The 23,062-nt window shown below is 43.4% G+C and overlaps 1 protein-coding gene across 1 annotated transcript in view; it reads right to left on the reverse strand.

Moving 5' to 3' along the window:
* Positions 1–23,062, reverse strand: part of LOC126481921 (endothelin-converting enzyme-like 1) — a 270,679-nt gene that overhangs the window by 14,696 nt on the left and 232,921 nt on the right. The window contains exons 12-14 of the mRNA XM_050105881.1: positions 18,068–18,171; positions 13,809–13,864; positions 9,551–9,822 (exon numbers count right to left, since the gene is read on the reverse strand). Of these exons, the coding sequence (XP_049961838.1) occupies positions 9,551–9,822; positions 13,809–13,864; positions 18,068–18,171 (432 nt within the window). The remainder of the gene's footprint in view (positions 1–9,550; positions 9,823–13,808; positions 13,865–18,067; positions 18,172–23,062) is intronic.

Raw genomic sequence — 23,062 nt, forward strand, 5'->3', positions numbered from 1 at the left:
GGACAGAAAGTGGCGAGGAGGAAATGTACAGAGAACTGGGAGAGGAGGAAGCAGACAGAGATGGGGCAAGGAAGAAATACAGTGTGGAGAAGGAAATGTACAGAGAGATGGGAGAGGAGGAAATGGACAGAGAGGGGGAAGGTGGCACTGGACAGAAAGTGGGGGGGGGGGGAGGAGAAAATTAGAGAGAGATGGGTTAGGAGGAAATGGACAGAGAGGAGGGGAAGGAGGCAATGTACAGAGAAATGGGAGAGGAGGAAACAGACAGATAGAATGGGAAGGAGGAAATGAACAGAAAGGGGGAAGGAGGAAATATACAGAGAGATGGTAGAGGAGGAAATGAACAGAGAGTGGGTAAGGAGGAAATGAACAAAATGTGGGAAAGGAAGAAATGAACAGAGAGTGGGTAATGAGGAAATGGACAGAGTGTGGGGAGGAGGAAATGGACAGATAGAGCAGAAAGGAGGAAATGGAAAGAAACTGGGTGGAGGAGGAAATGAACAGAGTGTGGGAAAGAAGGAAATGAACAGAGTGTGGGTAAGGAGGAAACGGACAGTGTGGTGAGGAGGAAATGGACAGAGAGATGGGAGAGGAAATGGACAGATAGAGCAGAAAGGAGGAAATGGAAAGAAAGTGGGTGAAGGAGGAAATGTACAGAGAGGTGGGAGAGAAGGAATGAGACAGAGAGGGGGGAAGGAGGAAATAAATTGGAGAGGAGGAAATGTTCAGAGAGATGGGAGAGGAAACAATGGACAAAGAGTGTGGGATGGAGAAAATGGAGAGCGAGTGGGGGCAGGTGGAAATGTACAGAGAGGTGGGAGAAGAGGAAATGCACAGAGAGTGGGAAGGAGGGGATTGACAGAAAGTGGGGGAGGCATAGAGATGGGAGAGGTGGAAATGGACAGAGAAGGGGAATGGGGAAATGTACAGAAAGTGGGGGAGAAGGGTATGTACAGAGAGATGGGAGAGGAGGAAATGGACAGTGATGGGGGGGGGGGGTGGAGGAAATGTACAGAGAGATGGGAGAGGAGGAAATAAGAGAGGGGGAAGGGGGAAATGTACAGAGAGATGGGATTCGATTTAGTGGACACAGAGAGCAGGAAGGAGTATTAGACAAAGAGAGGGACAGGCGAGTAGCATCCAGCATATGTAACATACGTTAATGACAGAGGTAGTAGAGGCTTAAGCCGCGATAGACGCTTTTAAGGACCGCTTCTTATATATATTTGTTTCTTTTTGTCTCACTCTGTTATTTTTTAACAGGCAGAATAAGAATTTTCTTCGGTAGATCAAGTATCTATGACGTACACAAAGGACGTTGTAGTTCGAAAGAACTTTGCGAATGAACATCTTTGTAAGTAAAGCCACTTGACGTTACGTCACGCACATTTCGCCGGTTTGCTCTCAGTTTTCGCTGTGGAAAATATGGTGTGAACTGTTAAATGGGGTGGGCACACCCAGCTTTGGGTGGACTCGGCAACATGCGAAGTAGCTCTGGGAATCTGTTACCATTCTGTTTCAGCTACGTATTTCGCGACGTTGCTGGATCCTTAGTTTCTTGGTTTGTGTTGTGTGTGTGTGTGTGTACGTTTCACAAAGTATACAAGGTGGTCCATTGATAGTGACCGGGCCAAATATCTCACGAAATAAGCATCAAACGAAAAAAAAAAAAACTACAAAGAACGAAACTCGTCTACCTTGAAGGAGGAAAACAGATGGTGCTATGGTTGGCCCGCTAGACGGCGCTGCCATAGGTAAACGGATATCAACTGCGTTTTTTAAAAATAGAAACCCTCATTTTTATTACATTTTCGTGTAGTACGTAATGAAATATGAATGTTTTAGTTGGACCACTTTTTACTCTTTGTGATAGATGGCACTGTAATAGTCACAAACGTATAAGTACGTGGTATCACGTTAACATTCCGCCAGTGCGGACGGCATTTGCTTCGTGATACATTACCCGTGTTAAAATGGACCGTTTAACAATTGCGGAAAAGGTCGATATCGTGTTGATGTATGGCTACTGTGATCAAAATGCCCAACGGGCGTGTGCTATGTATGCTGCTCGGTATCCTGGACGACATCATCCAAGTGTCCGGACTGTTCGCCGGATAGTTATGTTATTTAAGGAAACAGGAAGTGTTCAGCCACATGCGAAACGTCAACCACGACCTGCAACAAATTATGATGCCCAAGCAGGTGTTTTAGCTGCTGTCGCGGCTAACCAGCACATCAGTAGCAGACAAATTGCGCGAGAATCGGGAATCTCAAAAACGTCGGTGTTGAGAATGCTACATCGATTGCACCCGTACCATATTTCTATGCACCAGGAATTGCATGGCGTCGTGTACAGTTCTGCCATTGGGCACAAGAGAAATTACAGGACGATGACAGATTTTTTGCACGCGTTCTATTTAGCGACGAAGCGTCATTCACCAACAGCGGTAACGTAAACCGGCATAATATGCACTATTGGGAAACGGAAAATCCACGATGGCTGCGACAAGTGGAGCATCAGCGACCTTGGCGGGTTAATGTATGGTGCGGCATTATGGGAGGAAGGATAATTGGCCTCCATTTTATCGATAGCAATCTAAATTGTGTAATGTATGCTGTTTTCCTAAGTAATGTTCTACCTATGTTACTACAAGATGTTTCACTGCATGACAGAATGGCGATGTAGCAGGAGGAGGATATTGGTGTTTAACGTCCCGTCGACAACGAGGTCATTAGAGACGGAGCACAAGCTCGGATTAGGGAAGAATGGGAAAGGAAGTCGACCGTGCCCTTTCAAAGGAACCATCCCGGCATTTGCCTGGAGTGATCTAGGGAAATCACGGAAAACCTAAATCAGGATGGCCGGACGCGGGATTGAACCGTCGTCCCCCCGAATGCGAGTCCAGTGTGCTAACCACTGCGCCACCTCGCTCGGTGAATGGCGATGTACTTCCAACATGACGGATGTCCGGCACATAGCTCGCGAGCGGTTGAGGCGGTACTGAATAACACATTTCATGACGGGTGGATTGGTCGTCGAAGCAAAATACCATGGCCCGCAAGTTCACCGGATCTGACGTGCCCGGATTTCTTTCTGTGGGGAAAGTTGAAGGATGTTTGCCATCGTGATCCACCGACAACGCCTGACAACATGCGTCAGCGCATTGTCAATGGATGTGCGAACATTACGGAAGGCGAATTACTCGCTCTTGAGAGGAATGTCGTTACACGTATTGAGAAATGCATTGAGGTTGACGGACATCATTTTGAGCATTTATTGCATTGATGTGGCATTTACAGGTAATCACGCTGTAACAGCATGCGTTCTCAGAAATGATAAGTTCACAAAGGTACATGTATCACATTGGAACAACCGAAATAAAATGTTCAAAAGTACCTATGTTCTGTATTTTAATTTAAAAAACCTACCTGTTACCAACTGTTCGTCTGAAATTGTGAGCCATATGATTGTGACTATTACAGCGCCATCTATCACAAAGCGATAAAAGTGGTCCAACTAAAACATTAATATTTCTTTACGTACGCAGTTGATATCCGTTTGACCTATGGCAGCGCCATATAGCGGGCCAACCATAGCACCATCTGGTTTCCCCCTTCAAGCTAGACGAGTTTTGTTCTTTGTAGTTTTTTCGTTTGACGCTTATTTCGTGAGATATTTGGCCCGGTCGCGATCAATGGACCACCCTGTAGAATGATTCTGACTTAGAGACGGCGGTCAGAACAACAAGATCCTTCGTGAAAATCGTGGAGACACACTGTATTTTCTGATAGAATTTATAGCTCACGAGTTTTAGTTTTCTCTGACTTATTCATCTGTGGAAAAAATGTATCTGAGCGTCAGCTCTATCTGTTATGCACGTGGCTGTCAGAGTATTGCCGTACCTTCAATTTCGAACCTTCAGTTGCTATCAATGAATAATAGCCTGCTTATAAATCTTACATTGTGTATTTATGTTGCCTAATCCTGTCACGTGGGTTTCCCGCCGATTAGCATAATTCTACCTTTTACGTGCCAATCTCATTAATGCTAAAAGAAAAAATTCTTTCACGTAACCACATGACAGAAATACACCCTTGTGCAGCTGAAGCCTTAAAACAACAGCAGTGTAGCCCATTATTATTATCATCTTAAATAATGCCTTTATGATACTTTACTCATTAGATGGGGTTTAACGTAACCAGAAATGGATAGGAATTTAAAGTTTTTCCATCGTTGAATGTTCAATTAATACCAATGTCTTCAGAAAATTAATAGCTACCTTCTTAAGCATAACAAGTGTTATCTGGTGGAAACCAATGTAAACGCACGCGCTTACTGGTGTGATCCGCTGTAGTGTCTCATGGCTGTAGACCCACAACGGTGCATTTGTAACCAATGGTTACCAGAAAAAGTTTGTTCGATTCAATGCGCGCTCCTCTGCTCTGACCATACCATCAGGTCGTTTTTCTGTACCCTGTACACACAAAATTTCATGCCTCTCGTATTTAATTTTAGCTACAGCCACAACACATTACACCTTTCTCAACTCCGAATCTGCATGCAAACTCCGCAGTCTGCCATATCTTGCATGGTAGAGAGTACCTTATGCTATTACTAGTCATTTCATTTGCTGTTCCCCTAGCATATACTATGATGGGAAAACGACTGTGTATATGCTTCCGTGCTGCTGCATTGTGCTCTCTTGTAGGGTACACTGCAGCAATGAGATTCGCTGGCCCCCAGCGATCAGCAACACTTAACACATGTAAACGTTATATCAGTTGTACTAACGTGGATACGACTAACAGATCAACCTAGTGACAGTTTGAACTTCATACTGCTTACTACAGATTCAGTTAAATACAATACTTGACTCTAGTTTAGAAGGGGTCTGACGTATGAGAGGTGTCACTCTAAATTAAAATCCTAATCAGGGTGATAAAAACATCCATGAACTTCTTCTTAGACCAGTCGCAAAGTAATGAACGAGTAAACATGGAAGACAGTTGGCAGGGCGTGTCCGCTGGCGTCCCGGAAGTGCACCCGCCGATTGACTCTCCATTCGATTCTGTCTGTCGGGCCTTGCTGCCCACACAAATACACGGCAGGCAGATTGGCAGCAAGAAACGCTCTATTCCCGCCAAAGAGACGGTCGATGCAAAGTAGGGCGGCCCACGTGTCGCCTGTAGTGGGTCAAACCGCGATTACGTCGTCTCGCTGATTAACGCCTGCTATGCAGGCAACCCCAAGAGACACTGCTGTATTGTGTGGAGCCTGTGTGTCCCGGGAGATGAGCCCATCCGCGCTCAAATTTCCTTCTATCTTGTCAAAAAATGGCTCTGAGCACTATGGGACTTAACATCTATGGTCATCAGTCCCCTAGAACTTAGAACTATTTAAACCTAACTAACCTAAGGATATCACACAACACCCAGCCATCACGAGGCAGAGAAAATCCCTGACCCCGCCGGGAATCGAACCCGGGAACCCGGGCGTGGGAAGCGGGGACGCTACCGCACGACCACGAGATGCGGGCTTCTATCTTGTCTTTGCAGACTTAAGCGAGGTGTATTTTAGTGGCTAAAGTCTTTCTTAAATAACGAGTGTCTAAACAATAATGTTTCGCGAAAATGTCGCCTTCCCTCGAGGTGCTCCCATTTGAGTTCACTCAACATTTCCGTAACACTCGCGCATTGTGCGAAGCATATGGTAACAAATCTAGTAGCACACCTCTGCATTGCTTCGACATCTTCGTTTGATCCGACGTGGTCAGGATCCGAAAAACGCGAGAGGCACTCAAGGATAGGTTGCACAAATATTCTGTATGAGGTCTCTTTTATAGATAAGGTACCCATTTCCCAGAATTCTCGAAAGAATCTGTCGCTTTCCCTACAACCGATGTTATGCACTTATCTCATTTCATGTCTCTTTCAGAGAGTACGCCTAGACTGTAACCGAAGTTTCTGGTCAGGCAGCACATCACTATTACTGTATTCGATAACTATAGGATTGTTTTTCCTAGTTATCTGCATTAACATACATATTTCCACGTTTATAGCAACCTCCATTCGTCATACAAAATAGAAATTCCATCCAAGTCGTCCTGTATGCTCCTACAGTCACTCAACGACAGTTTTCCTGTATGCTACAGCGTCATCAGCAAAACGGCGCTGACTGCTGCTCACCTTTTTCTTCATATCGTTTATGTATACAGGGAACAAGAGTGGTCGTACCACACTTTCCTGTGGCACATATGACGATATCCTTCTCTGAAACGAACGCACAATGTTCACGAAACGTAGTGAGTTCTATTACTTAACATTTCCTTCTCAAACTATAAAAAATGCACTAAGGAATTTAATATTTCGGGAGAAATTACCAAAGCAAGCGTAGTGCATTGTAATACATAAATATATTTTTGTTTATGTACAAAACCCAGCTGGAACTTCTGAGTCTCGTCAGGATATATTCACCGTATCTAATTGGATTATTTAGTTACTGGTACTTAAATTAATTTACCTTAACTAAAACAAAATCAAACGAGATTGCAAACATGAAAACATAATAACGTCATGTTACACAATGAACAACACAGCGGTACGATAGTTTATTATTTACTGCCCTCCGCGGGGAGAGATAATGAACTACCACAGCTTAAGTGTTTCCTGTGCTAAGTAGACGGGACGCCTGTACATGAGTTCAACTTCGTGCTCTTTTATGACTCCAAACAGTTGACGGAACCTTTTAGTCATGTCAAATTCGAATTCTCACTGAGTCTCGTTTATTTATCGTAAAGTGTGTCACTTGTTATTTGTTTATGAGGTCGAAACTCCTTGGTAAGTGGCAGCTCACTTTAGATTCTTGCAGCAGTAGTTGTCATTGAGAGAGAATAGTTCGATCCACTTCCATACAATGAGTGGACATAAATATGAAAACACAGAAACACAACACATTAGCATACCCAATATGGTGTAGGAAACCTTCATCATTCGAAACTGCTTCCACTCGTCTCGGAACGTATAAAAACAGGTCCTGTATTTTCAAGGGAATCTTGTACCACTCTTCCTGCAAAATAGTGGGAAGTTCAAGTAATGATGACGGAGGCGGATCTCTGCAAAGTAGGCGACAAAGACTCAATAGTGTTGATATCTGGTGACTGTGGTGGTCAGACTAGATGTGATAATTGATCGTTGTACTCACAAAAGCAGTCCTGGACGATGTGAGGATTGTAAACATAGGCCCTGTCGTCTTGGAATATAGCATCACAATTAGGGAGCAAACGTTGTAACATGGACTGGACCTGATCTGCTAAAATGGTCACATAATCCTTGGTGGTAGCGGTCCAAAACATCACCGAACCCCCGCTAGTTTCACTCATGGGAGGTAAACTCGGCCAGGAGTTGTAAACAGTATGAACCAAGATTAATTCGACCGTATCACTTTCTCCAATTGCTTCATTGTCCACGTTTTATAGCTTCAGTTTCCATTAATTTACGTCTACGGTCACAAACTGTTTGATAACAGATTACTGGTTTCGGTCTTTCATGAGCATCATTATAGTTTCGGCACCACGTTTTCCTATGACAGGCTTTTGAATTTCTGAGGCTTTATTTTGGAATTCCAGCTCTCCCCGTAATTCCCGGCTTATTGAGCTCCCTTCGAGTTATTTTGATGCTAACAGCATCAGCGAGTGTGACACTCAGTTCCGCAGTCACGTATGCAGTTGTCTTATTTTTAGTCACAATCATCTTCAGTGACCATCTGCCACGATCACTTCCGTATGCATTGTGACTTAGCGAATGGTTTTCCCACTTTCCCTGTATGAGATATAAAACTTCGATACGGGGCTTCTTGAATCACTAAACACTTCCGGTACCTTGCTTACAGAAGCACACATCATACAAGCGCAAACAATTTGTTCATGTTCAAATTAATTTAGATCTGACATAATGCACTACAGAGAAAGAGCGGAGATACGTCTGCATCAAGTTAGAATAGCTTTTGGGAACCTGTGACCTATCAATGACACTAATAAAACATTGTCAGAGTGCAGTCGTTTTTCGGCACCAGTCTCAGGTGCTGAACATTCAGCTGTGTGTTGGATTCTAGTTGATATCCACTGAATCAGCTCAGCCATTGCACTACAGAAGTAGTCTGTGTCCCTGGCACCACGGTGGACTGCCAGCGAGCAGGTGCAGCCGTTCCCAGAGGTAAGTGGTTCCCGTGCTGGCTGATAGAGCGTAGTCGTGTGGTCAAAGGTTCCAGAAGATGCCTGAGAGTTGAACAGGAACATGGACCATAGCAGGCTCTGCTGCTGCACTTTGTATTAAAGCCTGGTACCGGCAGTGCTCTGGTACCGGCAAGCAGTGTGAACTTCATCTTGAGTACATCTTCGTCTGGTTCACACTCTATGCTGGAGCATCTAGGACATAGATTTCTACAGTATCGTAACCATGGAATTGAGTGCTATTGCTGTGAATGCCATCAATACTAATGATCGATTCATGATGAGAGCTGGACAGCTGGAGTATTTAACAGGAGCTAGTGTGAAGCTAAGACACAAGGTTCGGTTTATAATGATCTCATATCTCCTCCATATTCTGCAACATTTACCTAACAGGCTGCTAACTGCTGTGTCAGTACCTCTCTATGTGCTCTTATGAAAGAGATAGTTTCTTGCATCATGTCTCAGGAGCCATTGAATATACTTGCCTCGCTGCCTTTGCTTTTCTATCACAGTCTTCTTTCCGCTGAATGTATATCTTCATTCTACAGGTGGTGTCATAAGGTGTCAAAGACCTGACTCACTTGAGACATATTGGCTCTCTTCCTACTTCCACCTCTGTCTCTGGCGTAACTCGAGTTTGCCTGTAGCACTTCGAATTTTTTTTTCTAATATATACCCTTTACTAATCTGTGCCATAACCAACAATCTGCCCACATTCTAATTCAGGTCAGAATTACCGCACTCAAAATTTCACGGAACACTGTTCTAGCCATGATTGACATTTGCGGTGCATTGAGGATACTGCACAGGTGCCGTTCATAGTCAAATACAACAGTGCAACCTGTAGGCTTGGCTGGCGTCTGCATCCATGTTCAAGCATGCATTTCTCACAGTGTTTCCACATTTTTAACCAACCCTGTTGGTCAGTAAGCCCATTATCCTTTCAGAGCTGAGTGAGTGAGAGAGAGAGAGAGAGAGAGAGAGAGAGAGAGAGAGAGAGAGGGAGAGGGAGGGAGAGGGAGGAGAGAGAGAGAGAGAGAGAGAGAGAGAGAGAGAGAGAGAGAGAGAGAGAGAGAGACAGAGACCGAGAGAGACAGAGGTAGATAGGGATATAGACAGATAGACAGACAGAGACAGAGAGGCAGATAGTCAGAGAAAGAGAGAGACAGAGAGAAAGTGTGTGTGTGTGTGTGTGTGTGTGTGTGTGTGTGTGAGAGAGGGAGAGAGAGAGAGAGAGAGAGAGAGAGAGAGGGGGGGGGGATAAGGAGAGAGATAGAGATAGAGGTACACAGAGACAGAGAGAGACGAAGAGACAGACTTGCCTGGACTGGCACGCTGGCGCCCAGGAAGGGCACGGAGCGCATGAAGGTGGCGTGGTACTGCCTGGCGAGGCAGTCGAGGCGCGCCTCGAAGCGCAGGCGCGCCGCGGGCGTGAGCCAGGCGTGCGGCTGTCCCCCGGGCCCGCGCTCCACGCCGGCAGAGTCGAGCGCGTGCAGCAGCTCGTGCGCCAGCGCCGTGCCCAGCGCGCCCAGCCCCACGTAGCGGGGGACGTCGGAGCGCAGGTACGGCTGCGCCAGCAGCGCCAGCGGAACCACTGCACACAGTAGCTGGTCAACAATATCCCGACATCACTCTCAATTACCGACTTAAACAATAAATGTCACGAGAGGCAGACCCGCCAGTATGAAACGTAGTTTTGTGTTGTCAGTACACGTGCAATAACGGAAGAATAGGGTCTGTCACGAGGGCTCACTGACTTCGGACTTTGTCTAATCATTGGGTGTCACCTGAGTTGCAAATCCATCGGAAACATTTCTACCCTTCTAAAGCTGTCTAAGTTCACTGTTGGTGACAGCACAGACAATTTTTCCAGACAGGTTAAAATACGCAATTGTTAAACTACTTCGTAAGAAAGGTGGTGAGACAGACTTAAATAATTATCATCCAGTTTCCTTGCTGACATCGTTTTCGAAAATATTCGAAAAAGTAATGCGAACTTAAATGGAAACAATTTCCTTGGCATATCACAGTTTGGATTCCAGAAAGGTTGTTCGACTGAGAATGTTATTTTACATTCACTTATCAAATAGTACAATCCATAAATAATAATATATTGCCAATTGATATTTTTTGTGATCTTTCCAATGCGTTTGATCCTGTAGATCATGTTACTTTCTTAGAAAAACTCAAGTTTTATGGAATTGATGGCTTTATGCACAGCTGTTTTGAACCACACTTATCAAATACAATGCAAAAGGCTTTCGTGAGTAACTCAGACACTGTCGTAAAAGTAAATAACATTACGGTGAATGGGGGCAAAAAGAAATCACAGAAGTAGTCCCACAGAGTTCAAGTTTTGGTCCACTTCTGTTCCTTATTTATGTGTCTATATAACCATTCAACAAACAAAATGGTTCAATTGGCTCTGAGCACTATGGGACTTAACTGCTGTGGTATCAGACCCCTAGAACTTAGAACTACTTCAACCTAACTCACCTAAGGACATCACAAACACCCATGCCCGAGGCAGGATTCGAACCTGGAATTTTGAAAAAAAAGAAAACACGGCATTCAGTTCTATGCATTAAACAGAATCATATCAACAAGTGATGTAGTGCATGAGCATGAGTCAGTAAATAGGATAGAATGCTCAAATTTCTTGATTTAAATACTAATGAAAACTTGAAGTGAAAGAAATACATTACTGAGCTTGTCGAACACGTATCAACCTCCTGACCGATTTCGCAATTTCCACTCACTGTTGTTTTACGGAATAATTTTCTGGAGTAACTCATCACTTAGAAAATGTATTGGTTGGACAAAAGCAAGCAGTAAGAATAATATGGGCTCTTCACCCACGAGCAACATAAAGCTGCCTCTTTGCCTCTTCAAGGAGCTAGGCATTTTAACTGCGCCATCACAGTGCATCTATTCTCTAACAAAGTACGTAATAAAGTACATCACAATTCAAGAAGAATACTGATGCCAAAGCCTATAACACTCGAGGAAAAGATGACTTTCATTACCCATTGTTATAGGTCTCAATGGCTTAGAAAAAGAGTATAATATCCAGCAACGAAAACTATTGATCATTTGCCCAATAACATGTCTGACAGGTAGCGAAGCAATTTTTAAATCTAAGTTAAAATCATTTCTCCTGGCTCACTTCTATTTCATTGACGAAGTTCTACTGGTAGCCCGTAAAAAGTAAAATGTGTTGTTGCATGAGTAGGATTAAAAAAATAACGTGTTCATTAATGTTATCACAAGTCATAAACTGACTCGTTCCACATCATTTAGATAAAAGGATTGTTCAGATTCTGTGGATCATGTGCCTAACTAATTGGAAATGCATAAGAACAGCACTGTTAAATCAACACAAGGCACACATCACGTACTGAGCGACCGGGACCTCAAGCGTTGCGGAGGATGATTTTAAGAGAATCTCATGAAATCAGCGGATGGAATCACTCATGAGTTCCAGTGTGCTACCGGCAGTCCAGCTAGCACAATGACTGCACGTAGTTAGGGAAAAAAGGAAAAGGACGAGTACAGTGGTTCTAATGAACCACACACTTCTGTAGTGAGTGCTGAGCGATACTTGTACTGTTGAAATCCGATGGGAAGGTTTGGGTTTGACGAAACCTGGAGAACGTTGCCTTGCATCACATGTAGTGCCAACAGTGAAGTATGTACGAGGGGTGTTAGGGCATGTGTATGTTTTTCGTGGTTAGTGTTTTGTCTCGTTATTGCACTTAAGAAAACGGCGGATGTGTAAGAACATGAACATATTTTACAGTATCGTGTGCTGCGAACAGTGGAGGAACAGTTCGGAGACAATGATGGTTTGTATCACCACGATAATGCATCCTGTCATAAAAGGGCACCTGTGAGATAATGGTTTGCCGACAATAAGATTCGTCAAAAGGACGCAACAGAATATACTTTGAGTGAGTTAGAACGTCCAGACTCCGCCGTGCAAGATCGCTGCCTTTATGATTTCCGCTCTTGTGGAAGAATAGGCTGCTATTCCTCATTAAAAGTGTCCCCACATGAATTCAAGCCGTCATAAAGATAAGGATGGACACACGACTTATTAATGTCTACTAATAAGTGTCCGAATACTTTCGATAATGCAGCGTATATTATGTGAAGACGTCTGTGTCGCTCCCGGAAGTCAGTGATGCAGCGAAGAGCAGACGCTTCAGTTCATGTGTTCTAGTACAACCTATACTTGTGTGTACTCGACAAATTACCATATGGTATGTACATATAGTAATAAAATCACATCTCCCTTTCTATATTCCATTCACTGATAGTATACTGGAGGAAGGATTTTTGTAATCCTCTATATTAGAAGATTTTGTTTAATTTTACCAGCGTGGTCCCAGTATGAATTGTATGGTGGAGGAGATACTGCAGTTGTCGATTCGTAATGACACCTGAGGGTCTGGAAATCTGAGTATGGCTACGTTCACTCTTTGGTGTATAATTGGGCCCTCAGCATCAGATTCTCAAATTCACAAGCCCCATAAATATCCTTAGCATATTACTGACATTTCGTCCTCCAAGCCTAACGGCTTATTTAACTGCAACAGTGATCTCCACTCTTTTACAGCTCTTTTGCCTGATATTAAAAGTTTCAATAAAAAACAACATCATTACTCAATATTTATTATTATTAGCCTCTGCCACAAATAAAAATATGTATCTCCCACACTTGTATTTGGCCACCATGAGTGTTGACAGCATACTGTTTCCGATAGACGAAAATGCAGTGCCGTTTGCAGTGAGACACGGTGTGGCTGCCATCATTCTGCCGGTAACAGCCCACCTCTTGCTGAGGCGGCATCTTTTGTAACCGCGGCTCTTGAATTACCGATGGCGTCCACGAACCCAAAGGTCAGTATTACATAAGAAACCTTTTGAGTCAAACAAACTTTTATACCATTTTAAACTACTCTGAAGGCAAACTTTAAGCAACATTTAGTGCATCGAAACAAATTTAGAGGGTTTGACTGGAAATCGTGTTGGCAAAGAGATAGAAGGGCTAAAAGCACACCGAAACTAAAGTCACTGTATAAATGTCAAAGATTGAATCGCATGTCGATGGTAGTTATGTATATCGAATGATTGCATTTGATTGTTGTAATAAGAATCTGGAATAGGATTTCATCTAGCCAAAGTATCTTAAACTTCCGTTTAAATTCTTGCATACCAAGACAAACGTCTCTGAGTAGTTCATTAACCGTCACAACATAGCGCATTTTGCAGAAGGAAGTCTACTGGTACTTCCAGACGGATTGAAACTGTTGCCAGAATGGACCTGTAGCTCGTACCTCTGCCTTTCGCGGAAATTGGCTGTACGGTGATTCAGCTCGGCTCATAGGCCTAATCTGTAATTTAGTGTCATATGATGCTTTCCTCCTGCATATCCTTTGCCCCAACAACGCTAGTGCAGCAGAAGACTCTATCCTTGAAATGCAGCTGAGAGGGACTGACTGGTTGGCTTTCTAGAGAATCTCGTTAGAAGACTATCGCAGACGGCTGTTCCTGCCTCTAGTCATCACATGTACTTACCAATGCTGTTGAGTGTCTTCTCGTAGAAAGCATTCACCACGAAAGGATACGCCCAGCTGGAAAGGAATAAAGATAGCTATTGCAGTTAAATAATGTTTTTAAAAAGTGAAGATACCAAGGTTTATAGCGAAACTAGTATTAATTGTACAGTCTAGTGAAGTATAAATGCACAAATCTGACTTTTGAAAAAGATAAGTATTCTAATCAGAACCAGTAAAAAAGCTTTTATTTCTTAGCGAACTGGTTTTCGTCTGTAGCATGATTTTGTGCAGGTATTAGGACAAATATGCTTGATCCTTGATCGATATACAGTCATGCAAGCATATTAAAGTACTTATGCTTGAGTATGTGTACCGACAATGTGCAGGATCGTACAAGCTATCGTCAGTAGTGACACACTGCTCGTAGCGGTCTTCTGTCGAGCGAAATGAACAAAATTAACAGCAAACTGCGGAAAATTGCGGAAGGAAGCCTTGTTTCAACAGCATTAAATAGAAATAAATTAGAAAATAGATTAAGGAAAGGCAAACCACGTTTCTAGCATTTGTAGACATAGAGAAGGCTTTTGCCAATATTGACTCGAATACCCTCTTTCAAATTCTGAAGGTGGCAGCACTGCCATCGATAGTATTTCCATTGCTATCGCGCAGAGAAGGCACTGATTATGTGCTGCCACTAGCAAACTTTACGTACGATCCGAATCTCTATGGATCTACTGCCAGGTTTTGAGACAATGAGCAGCCGATTGTTTGGAAATGAACTTACATATGAGAGTCAACGCGGAGACGCTCATCGTCTTGAAAAACAAAAAATTTAGTCATATTGTACCAACTAAGGATAAAAACAGATCTCCGTAGCATCTAGATGTGTGATACCTGTACAGCCGTCGGCACACGGGCCGTGCCGTCACGCCAACGTTGAGCGTGCCGAGTTCAACGAGCTTCTGAACGCTAAGAAACGATGCGGCTTATGTGTACGGTACGTGTGCCTCAACGTGGTTACGCCATCACAGCCCAAGCCAACGGCAGTTGTCGGCTGTATCTGGCTCGCAAATCACACTGTTTAATAGATGGACGGGCGTCAAATTTCTACATTAGCTTCTTCAATATGCACATTTCTTCCCTTGACCATGTGCTAGTCACGTAGCTCTGTCTGTAGTATACATAAAAGAGAATTTGAATATCCGTGAACGCGGTACAAGGCAAAAGGGAAAGTACCATATCCAGTCAATAAGTATGGCAGCGTATAAATGTTCCATTGCAAATGATGCTATACGAAGATAAAAATGATTTCATTACTCTCACTTTTTACTAAAGCCGTAACGTCATTCTTACATGATCACTGTTCCTATTCAGTAGCAGAATCGGAATACAGAATGTGAAACAAGAAAGTGTAAAATATAACACTGTAAGTAATGAAAGATGGCTTTTAGTCAAGCCAATAGAACAAACTCACTGCTCGAAAAGAGTGCACTTCCATTTACGGAACATGGAATATTACAGAATATTCTCCTATTAAACTAATAAGGAAGTATGAAAGTATGCTAGAAAACTCAAAGGATAGAAAAAAAAGAGAAAAATCGGAACCAGTGGGACTTGTGCCAGCAACACATCACTATCGGATTACTAATCTATGTTTCTACTCATATTAAATGATATTTAATTGTAACGAATTGTACCAAGAACTATGCATTTTTGATGGGTCCTCAATATTACGTTTCCTTGAAACGACATACTTTCATAACATGCAGGTTACAATAATTCTTTAACCACTAATATAACATTTCCCGTCATTTCCTTTGAAATCCAAAATGTTGTGTAGTGCCTCTGCACTAAGATAAATGGCGTGATCTGATGTGGTGGCGTTCATCCATCTCATTGTGTTGCGTACGACGTCTTAAACAATGGTAAGGATAGTTAGGTTACAGAGAGTTGCGGCAACTGTCATGGTAGGAAAGCTGGACGGGAGTGATCGTTCTATATAGCGGCGGCAGAGGACTTTCATTGTACCAAGAGGCTGGAGGTGTGGCTGGTCGGGCGTGCTTCATTGGGACCGTCGGATCCCAAAGACCGCTATCGGCATTGAACTTTAATTGCAGTGCCGTTGCCAGCTGTGATACGTTGGTATTGCTAAGTGCTACCACTCATTGGTCCACGTTTAAATGCATGTTCAGAATATCTGACATGCTAGATATTGCCCTGTATATTTGGAAAGGTTCGCCAGCGTGCTTTTTCGACGCTATGATGACAGAAACTCGGTACGCTCAATGTTCCAGTGCATGGTGCATGTGCCGACAGCTTAACTGCCTTTTATGTCTTTCATGCAGAAAAGAACGATGCGTTAGTATTTTATCGACTAACAGTGTAAAACACACGAAGTTCTAGGGAGTATTCCTGGTACCAGACTTTGGTATGTGGCTGCTAAGTCCCACATATTCTTAGTTTCTGACTGCTCGTGTTTAGACTAAAATGCAACATTGTGTTACCATTGCACACTAAAGCAAGAAGGAATTATTATCTTTCATCGCTAAACTGAGAATCAACTCACAAAACCCTACACGTACATGTTTTAACACCACTGTGATAGTGTTGTAGCAGTAACATCATGTATGGCTTGAAACAAAAAAAAGTCACCGTAAATCAAGCCAGAGCAATAACTAATTCTCGGCTCGCACGAAGAGTAGGCTTGCGTGTACTACGTGCAGTACTCTGATGAATGCTCTGTACGTCTTGCAACAGCCACAAGGGTGCGACCCCTGGCCATCCCCTTTTATACCGAAGCGCCAAAAAACTAGTATAGGCATGCGTATTCAAATACAGAGATATGTAAACAGGAAGAATACGGCGCTGCTGTCGGCTGCGCCTATATAAGACAACAAGTGTCTGGAGCAGTTGTTACATCGGTTACTGCTGCTACAATGCCAAGTTATCAAGATTTAAGTGAGTTTGAACGTGGTGTTATAGTCGGTGCACGAGCGATGGGACACAGCATCTCCGAGTTAGCGATGAAGAAGAGATTTTTCCCGTACGACCATTTCACACGTGTGCCGAGAAAATCAGGAATCCGGTGAAGCTGGTTGAGGCTGTGCAATGGTGTGGGTGTTTGCAGTTGGAATGATACGCGACCCCTGATACGTCTAGATACGAATCTGACAGGTGACACGTACGTAAGCGTCCTGTCTTCTCACCTGCATCCATTCACCTCCATTGTGCATTCCGACGGACTTGAGTAATTTCAGGAGGACAATGCGACACCCCACAGAGTGGCTCCAGGAACACTCTTCTGTGCTTAAACACTTACGCTGGCCACAAAAATCCCCAGATATGAACATTATTATCTGGGATGCCTTGCAACGTGCTGTTTAGAAGAAATCTCCATCCCCTCGTACTCTTACAGATTTATGGACAGCTCTACAGGATTGATGGTGTCAATTCAGTCCAGCACTACTTCACACATTAGGTGAGTCCATGCCACTTCTTGTTGCGGCATTTCTGCGTGCTTGTGGGGGGCCCTACACGATATTAGGTAGGTGTACCAGTTTTTTGGCTCTTCAGTGTATAAAAAACCAATGTCCTGAAACTATTGACAAATATTTTCAGCTGTATGTTGTGGAGTGCTGTACTCTCACAAAAAATCAGGGTTCAAAGATTTAGCTGATCTACGCGTGTTGAAAAGAATGCAATACGTCTTACTTGCTTCGTTATAGCGATCTAGAGTCGATGCACGATTGCTAATGAATGGCTCTGAGCACTATGGGACTTGACATCTATGGTCATCAGTCCCCTAGAACTTAGAACTACTTAAACCTAACTAACCTAAGGACAACACACAACACCCAGTCATCACGAGGCAGAGAAAATCCCTGACCCAGCCGGGAATCGAACCCGGGAACACGGGCGTGGGAAGCGAGAACGCTACCGCACGACCACGAGCTGCGGACTGCTAATGAATGACTGAGCAAGTGAGCGAGATAGCTGACTAGAGAGACATATCGGCTGCCATATGAACCCATAATTTTCAGCTGGTGCTAATGTATACTTTTAGTTGCGATTCGGATTCACTCAAAGTTCCTATCTCCACACACGCAGAACTTATAGTCTTGTGAAATAGGACGAATCTTTTAGAAATATCCCAATAAAGTAATTATAAACACCAACCATACATTCCAATGGCCCACACGCAGCCGTATATTGAGTGAGCTAATGGACGCCACGGTGAGACGCGGCAAGCAGGTTGGTAGGAACCTGGCGGGAACTCACCGGTCGTCGTCGGCGGGCTGCCGCAGGCGCCGCGCGTGTTCGGCCCGCAGCTGGCGGTAGCGGCGCAGCACGTTGCCGAACAGGTCGTCCTGGCGCACGTCCACCTGCGCACACAGCGCCCATCCCCTGTCGCCTCATCCGTCACTTCACTATAGGTGCTCAGATACAAGGAATACGTGAAGTGTCATAGAGATAAGATTACATATAATGGAATAAAAATCTGGCTCGGTAGTTTTAGACACACCAGGTGAAACTTCACCACATGATAATTATGCTTCTAGCAGAGAGAACTGAATACGTTTGGTAAACGGATAACAAAGTAAATGAACCGCAATAATTAAATTACGTTTCAAAGTGATCTCGCTGAATGTCGTTAACGATACATGTATGACACACATGGTTTACAAATACAAATCGTGTGTATATATCTACCTGGAGTCCATATCAGGGATCTAAAAGCAATCGTAAAAATAGAAATACAAGGATCAATAAATAGATAGCCAACCGACATTTAAAAATAAATTAAAAGGATTTCTAAATGATAACTCCTACTAAATAGATGAATTATTAGAATCGAAGTAGTAACTGTTAAAAAAAAAAGAATGTGTAAAGCAAACTTATGTAAAAGTGACACGTTCCACAACATTAAGAAGTGTCGTATTCGTGATCTATGGAACAAGTATTACGGAAAATGTTGGTAATAGCTACACTGTGCCATTGAACAGATACAAACGAACAGTACTTCACTTAATACAAGAGATGGTTTACTAATCAAGCTACATTAAATGCGATGTGGTCATTCTACCTCATGCTAGCTTTTCCTAAGCATACATACTATTAACTAGCTGTAATCATCGGTCTGACTATCCTACTTCTCATCTGAAATTTAAAACCTACGGGCTATAAGTCTGACTTTCCCGAAGCTGAATACGAGGTGTTAGAGGTATAGGTACAGATGTTGTGATAATTGCTGCCTTTATATATACCAGCTTCAGTGCACAAATTGTTTTTCCTCTGCATCTAACAATCACCCTGCAAACACATCACATAATTTTCTACCTTATGTTTTCGGTACGGTCGTTTTGCACCGAGAAGTAGACTACACCTGTCAGTATAGACTATTATTTTGACTCTACGAATCCACGCTTAAATACCTGACATGCTGCCCAGGGGAAGATAAACTTAAACACCTCGCTTGTACCACGCATACTTACCAACCTAAGAATACAATACTCGTTACAACTGACATTATTACTCTGCAAATGAAGTAAATACCGATGTAATGTTGTGCAATAAGCTGTCCTCAGTTATCACTAGAAACATCTGCACTTGTACCCATAACATCAATACGCAGGGGCAGTATTTCACATGATCAAGTCTTTATAAGTTTTCCTAAATTCCGAGTTTGTTTCTTTGCACTTTCTGCTTATTTCACAGACCCACAGTATTTGACGAGTTTACGATCGTCAATGATAATAGGTCCAGGACGGAATATAATCATGACCGATGAAACGATATGATGCAGACGATTAACAAGTTGATGTTACTGCTTCGTTCATGGTACTTTGCTGCTTCAGTCACCCGGGTGACTTGTCAGCCAGTCATTTATGAGTGTTTCACAACGTTAATTATACAACGAGATAATAGTGTTTATTACCTTGGATTATGGATAATATGAATAGCCGAAATTTTGAACGGTACATGTCACATCTGGGAACTTTGATGGGGTAAGAATGTTGCTTGCTTTCAGTACTTACATTTCAGTGAGACTTCATCCACAACTGAGAATCCTGGGCAGTGTGTGGCAGAGGGTACTTTTACTGTAGCACGCATCAAGGTTTCTCCACATTCTATTCACGAACAGACGATGGGAACAATAACTACAAATGTTCAAATGTGTGTGAAATCTTATGGGACTTAACTGCTAAGGTCATCAGTCCCTAAGCTTACACACTACTTAACCTAAATTATCCTAAGGACAAACACACACCCATGCCCGAGGGAGGACTCGGTCCTCTGCCGGGACCAGGAACAACAACTGCTTCACAGCCTAATATATTCGAGGTAGGTACGTAGGGTCCAGAAAATACTTGTTTTCGGTGTGAAAGACGGCTCTTGAAGTTTACTAAGCATGTTATAGAGAGGTTTACGGCGTCTTCCTTCGAGTGTCTGCCAGTTACTACTTTTTAACATTTGTGTTACACTCTCTTGGCAGTCAAAGACGCCTCTGACAGTTTGCATCGACCTTCTATAAACACCGTCCTTCCAAAAACTTCCTGGACTGTTTTTACTCCTGGCGTTTAAGCGACGTCAGCCCAGTAACTGCCGCGCGGGGTAGCCGTGCGGTCTTGGGCGCCTTGCCACTGTTCATGCGGCGCCCCCCGTCGGAGTTTCGAGTCCTCCCTCGGGCATGGGTGTGTGTGTTGCCCTTAGCGTAAGTTAGTCTAAGTTAGATTAAGTAGCGTGTAATCCTAGGACCGATGACCTCAGCAGTTTGGCCCCATAGGAATTTACTATAAATTTTCAAATTTTCCCAGTAACTCACAATGGCAGCTTGAACTAACAACGGTAAACAATAGATGTTCTAAAGACCTGTCAGTTGTAAGCAGTTAGTGTTAAGTAGTGGACTTGCGGCCATGATGTGTCAACGTTGTTGTGTCACATCACAATGGAGTAACATCTTTAAATCAAGTGCTCAACATATTCTCCCTAAAGTTTTGAAGAAAAAGAGGCACTAATGTACATAATCCCACTTTTGCTGCTCATCTGTTAATTTTCGGTCACAAACCGAAAAGCGTGTAAGAAATTTCCATTTTACATTCATCTACATCTACATACATACTCCACAATCCACCATACGGTGCGTGGCGGAGGGTACCTCGTACCGCAACTATCATCTTCTCTCCCTGTTCCACTCCCAAACAGAACGAGGGAAAAATGACTGTCTATATGCCTCTGTACGAACCCTAATCTCTCTTATCTTATCTTTGTGGTCTTTCCGCGAAATGTAAGTTGGCGGCAGTAAAATTGTAATGCAGTCAGCCTCGAATGCTGGTTCTCTAAATTTCCCCCGTAGCGATTCACGAAAAGAATGCCTCCTTTCCTCTAGAGACTCCCACCCGAGTTCCCGAAGCATTTCCGCAACACTTGCGTGATTATCAAACCTACCAGTAACAAATGTAGCATCTCGCCTCTGAATTGCTTCTATGTCCTCCCTCAATCCGACCTGATAGGGATCCCAAACGCTCGAACAGTACTTAAGAATAGGTCGTATTAGTGTTTTATAAGCGGACTCCTTTACGGATGAACCACATCTTCCCAAAATTCTACCAATGAACCGAAGACGACTATCCGCCTTCCCCACAACTGCCATTACAAGCTTGTCCCACTTCATATCGCTCTGCAATATTACGCCCAAATCTTTAATCGATGTGACTGTGTCAAGCGCTACACTACTAATGGACTATTCAAACATTACGGGATTCTTTTTCCTATTCATCTGCATTAATTTACATTTATCTATATTTAGAGTTAGCTGCCATTCTTTACACCAATCACAAATCCTGTCTAAGTCATCTTGTATCCTCCTACAGTCACTCAACGACGACACCTTCCCGTACACCACAGCATCATCAGCAAACAGTCGCACATTGCTATCCACCCTATCCAAAAGATCATTGATGTAGATAGAAAAGAACAGCGGACCTGCCACACTTCCCTGGAGCACTCCAGATGATACCCTCACCTCCGATGAACACTCACCATCGAGGACAACGTACTTGGTTCTATTACTTAAGAAGTCTTCGAGCCACTCACATATTTGGGAACCAATCCCACCCATATGCTCGTACTTTAGTTAGGAGTCTGCAGTGGGGCACCGAGTCAGACGCTTTCCGGAAGTCAAGGAATATGACATCCGTCTGATACCCTTCATCCATGGTTCGCAAGATATCGCCTGAAAAAAGGGCTAGTTGCGTTTCACAGGAGCGATGCTTTCTAAAGCCGTGCTGATGCATGGACAGCAACTTCTCTGTCTCAAGGAAATTCATTATATTCGAACTGAGAATACGTTCGAGAATCCTGCAACAAACCGATGTTAAGGATATTGGTGTGTAATTTTGAGGATCCGTCCTTCTACCCTTCTTATATACAGGCGTCACCTGCGCTTTTTTCAAGTCGCTCGGGACTTTACGTTGGGCAAGAGACTCGCGATAAATGCAAGATAAGTAAGGAGCCAATGTAGTAGAATACTCTCTGTAAAACCGAATTGGAATCCCATCAGGACGTGGCGATTTATTTATTTTCAACCCATTCAGCTGCTTCACAACCCCAGGGATGTCTATCACTATGTCCTCCAAACAGGAATCTGTACGAGACTCAAACGGCGGTATGTTTGTACGATCCTCCTGCGTGAAAGATTCTCAAATGCTAAATTTAAAATTTCAGCTTTCGTTTTGCTGTCTTCCGTTGCCAGGCCAGACTGATCAGTGAGTGAAAAGAAATGTCATAGGCTCGACGTAGTCGAAGAACTGGAGATTTCAAGCACATTCCTAAGAAAGATGGCCCCATTCTCACTGGTGATGATTATGAGGTCCCATACTTCGAGGAGCGTGGGGGAGGATGCGGGAGACGCGCACCGCCGTACTAGGCAAGGTCCTAGCGAAGGTGGTTTGCCACTGCCTTCCTCCGACCGTAATGGCGACGAATGATGATGACGACACAACAACACCCAGTCATATCGGGGCAGGAAAAATCCCTTACCCCGCCGGGAATCGTACCCGGAACTCCGTGAGCGGGAAGCGAGAACGCTACTGCAAACCCACGAGCTGCGGACTCATTATCAATGAACAATTACAATTACGTAACAAAATTTTTTTCAATGGTTTTAATCCACTACTCGCAGAATTTGCATTCCTCCATTTTTGCTATATTTCTCTGCCTCTAGTTCCGAAACATCACTTTCTTAGAATTTTAGATGTTTGCTACTATAGTTAC

Source organism: Schistocerca serialis, chromosome 5 (assembly GCF_023864345.2).
Source record: "Schistocerca serialis cubense isolate TAMUIC-IGC-003099 chromosome 5, iqSchSeri2.2, whole genome shotgun sequence".
Lineage (NCBI taxonomy): Eukaryota > Metazoa > Arthropoda > Insecta > Orthoptera > Acrididae > Schistocerca > Schistocerca serialis.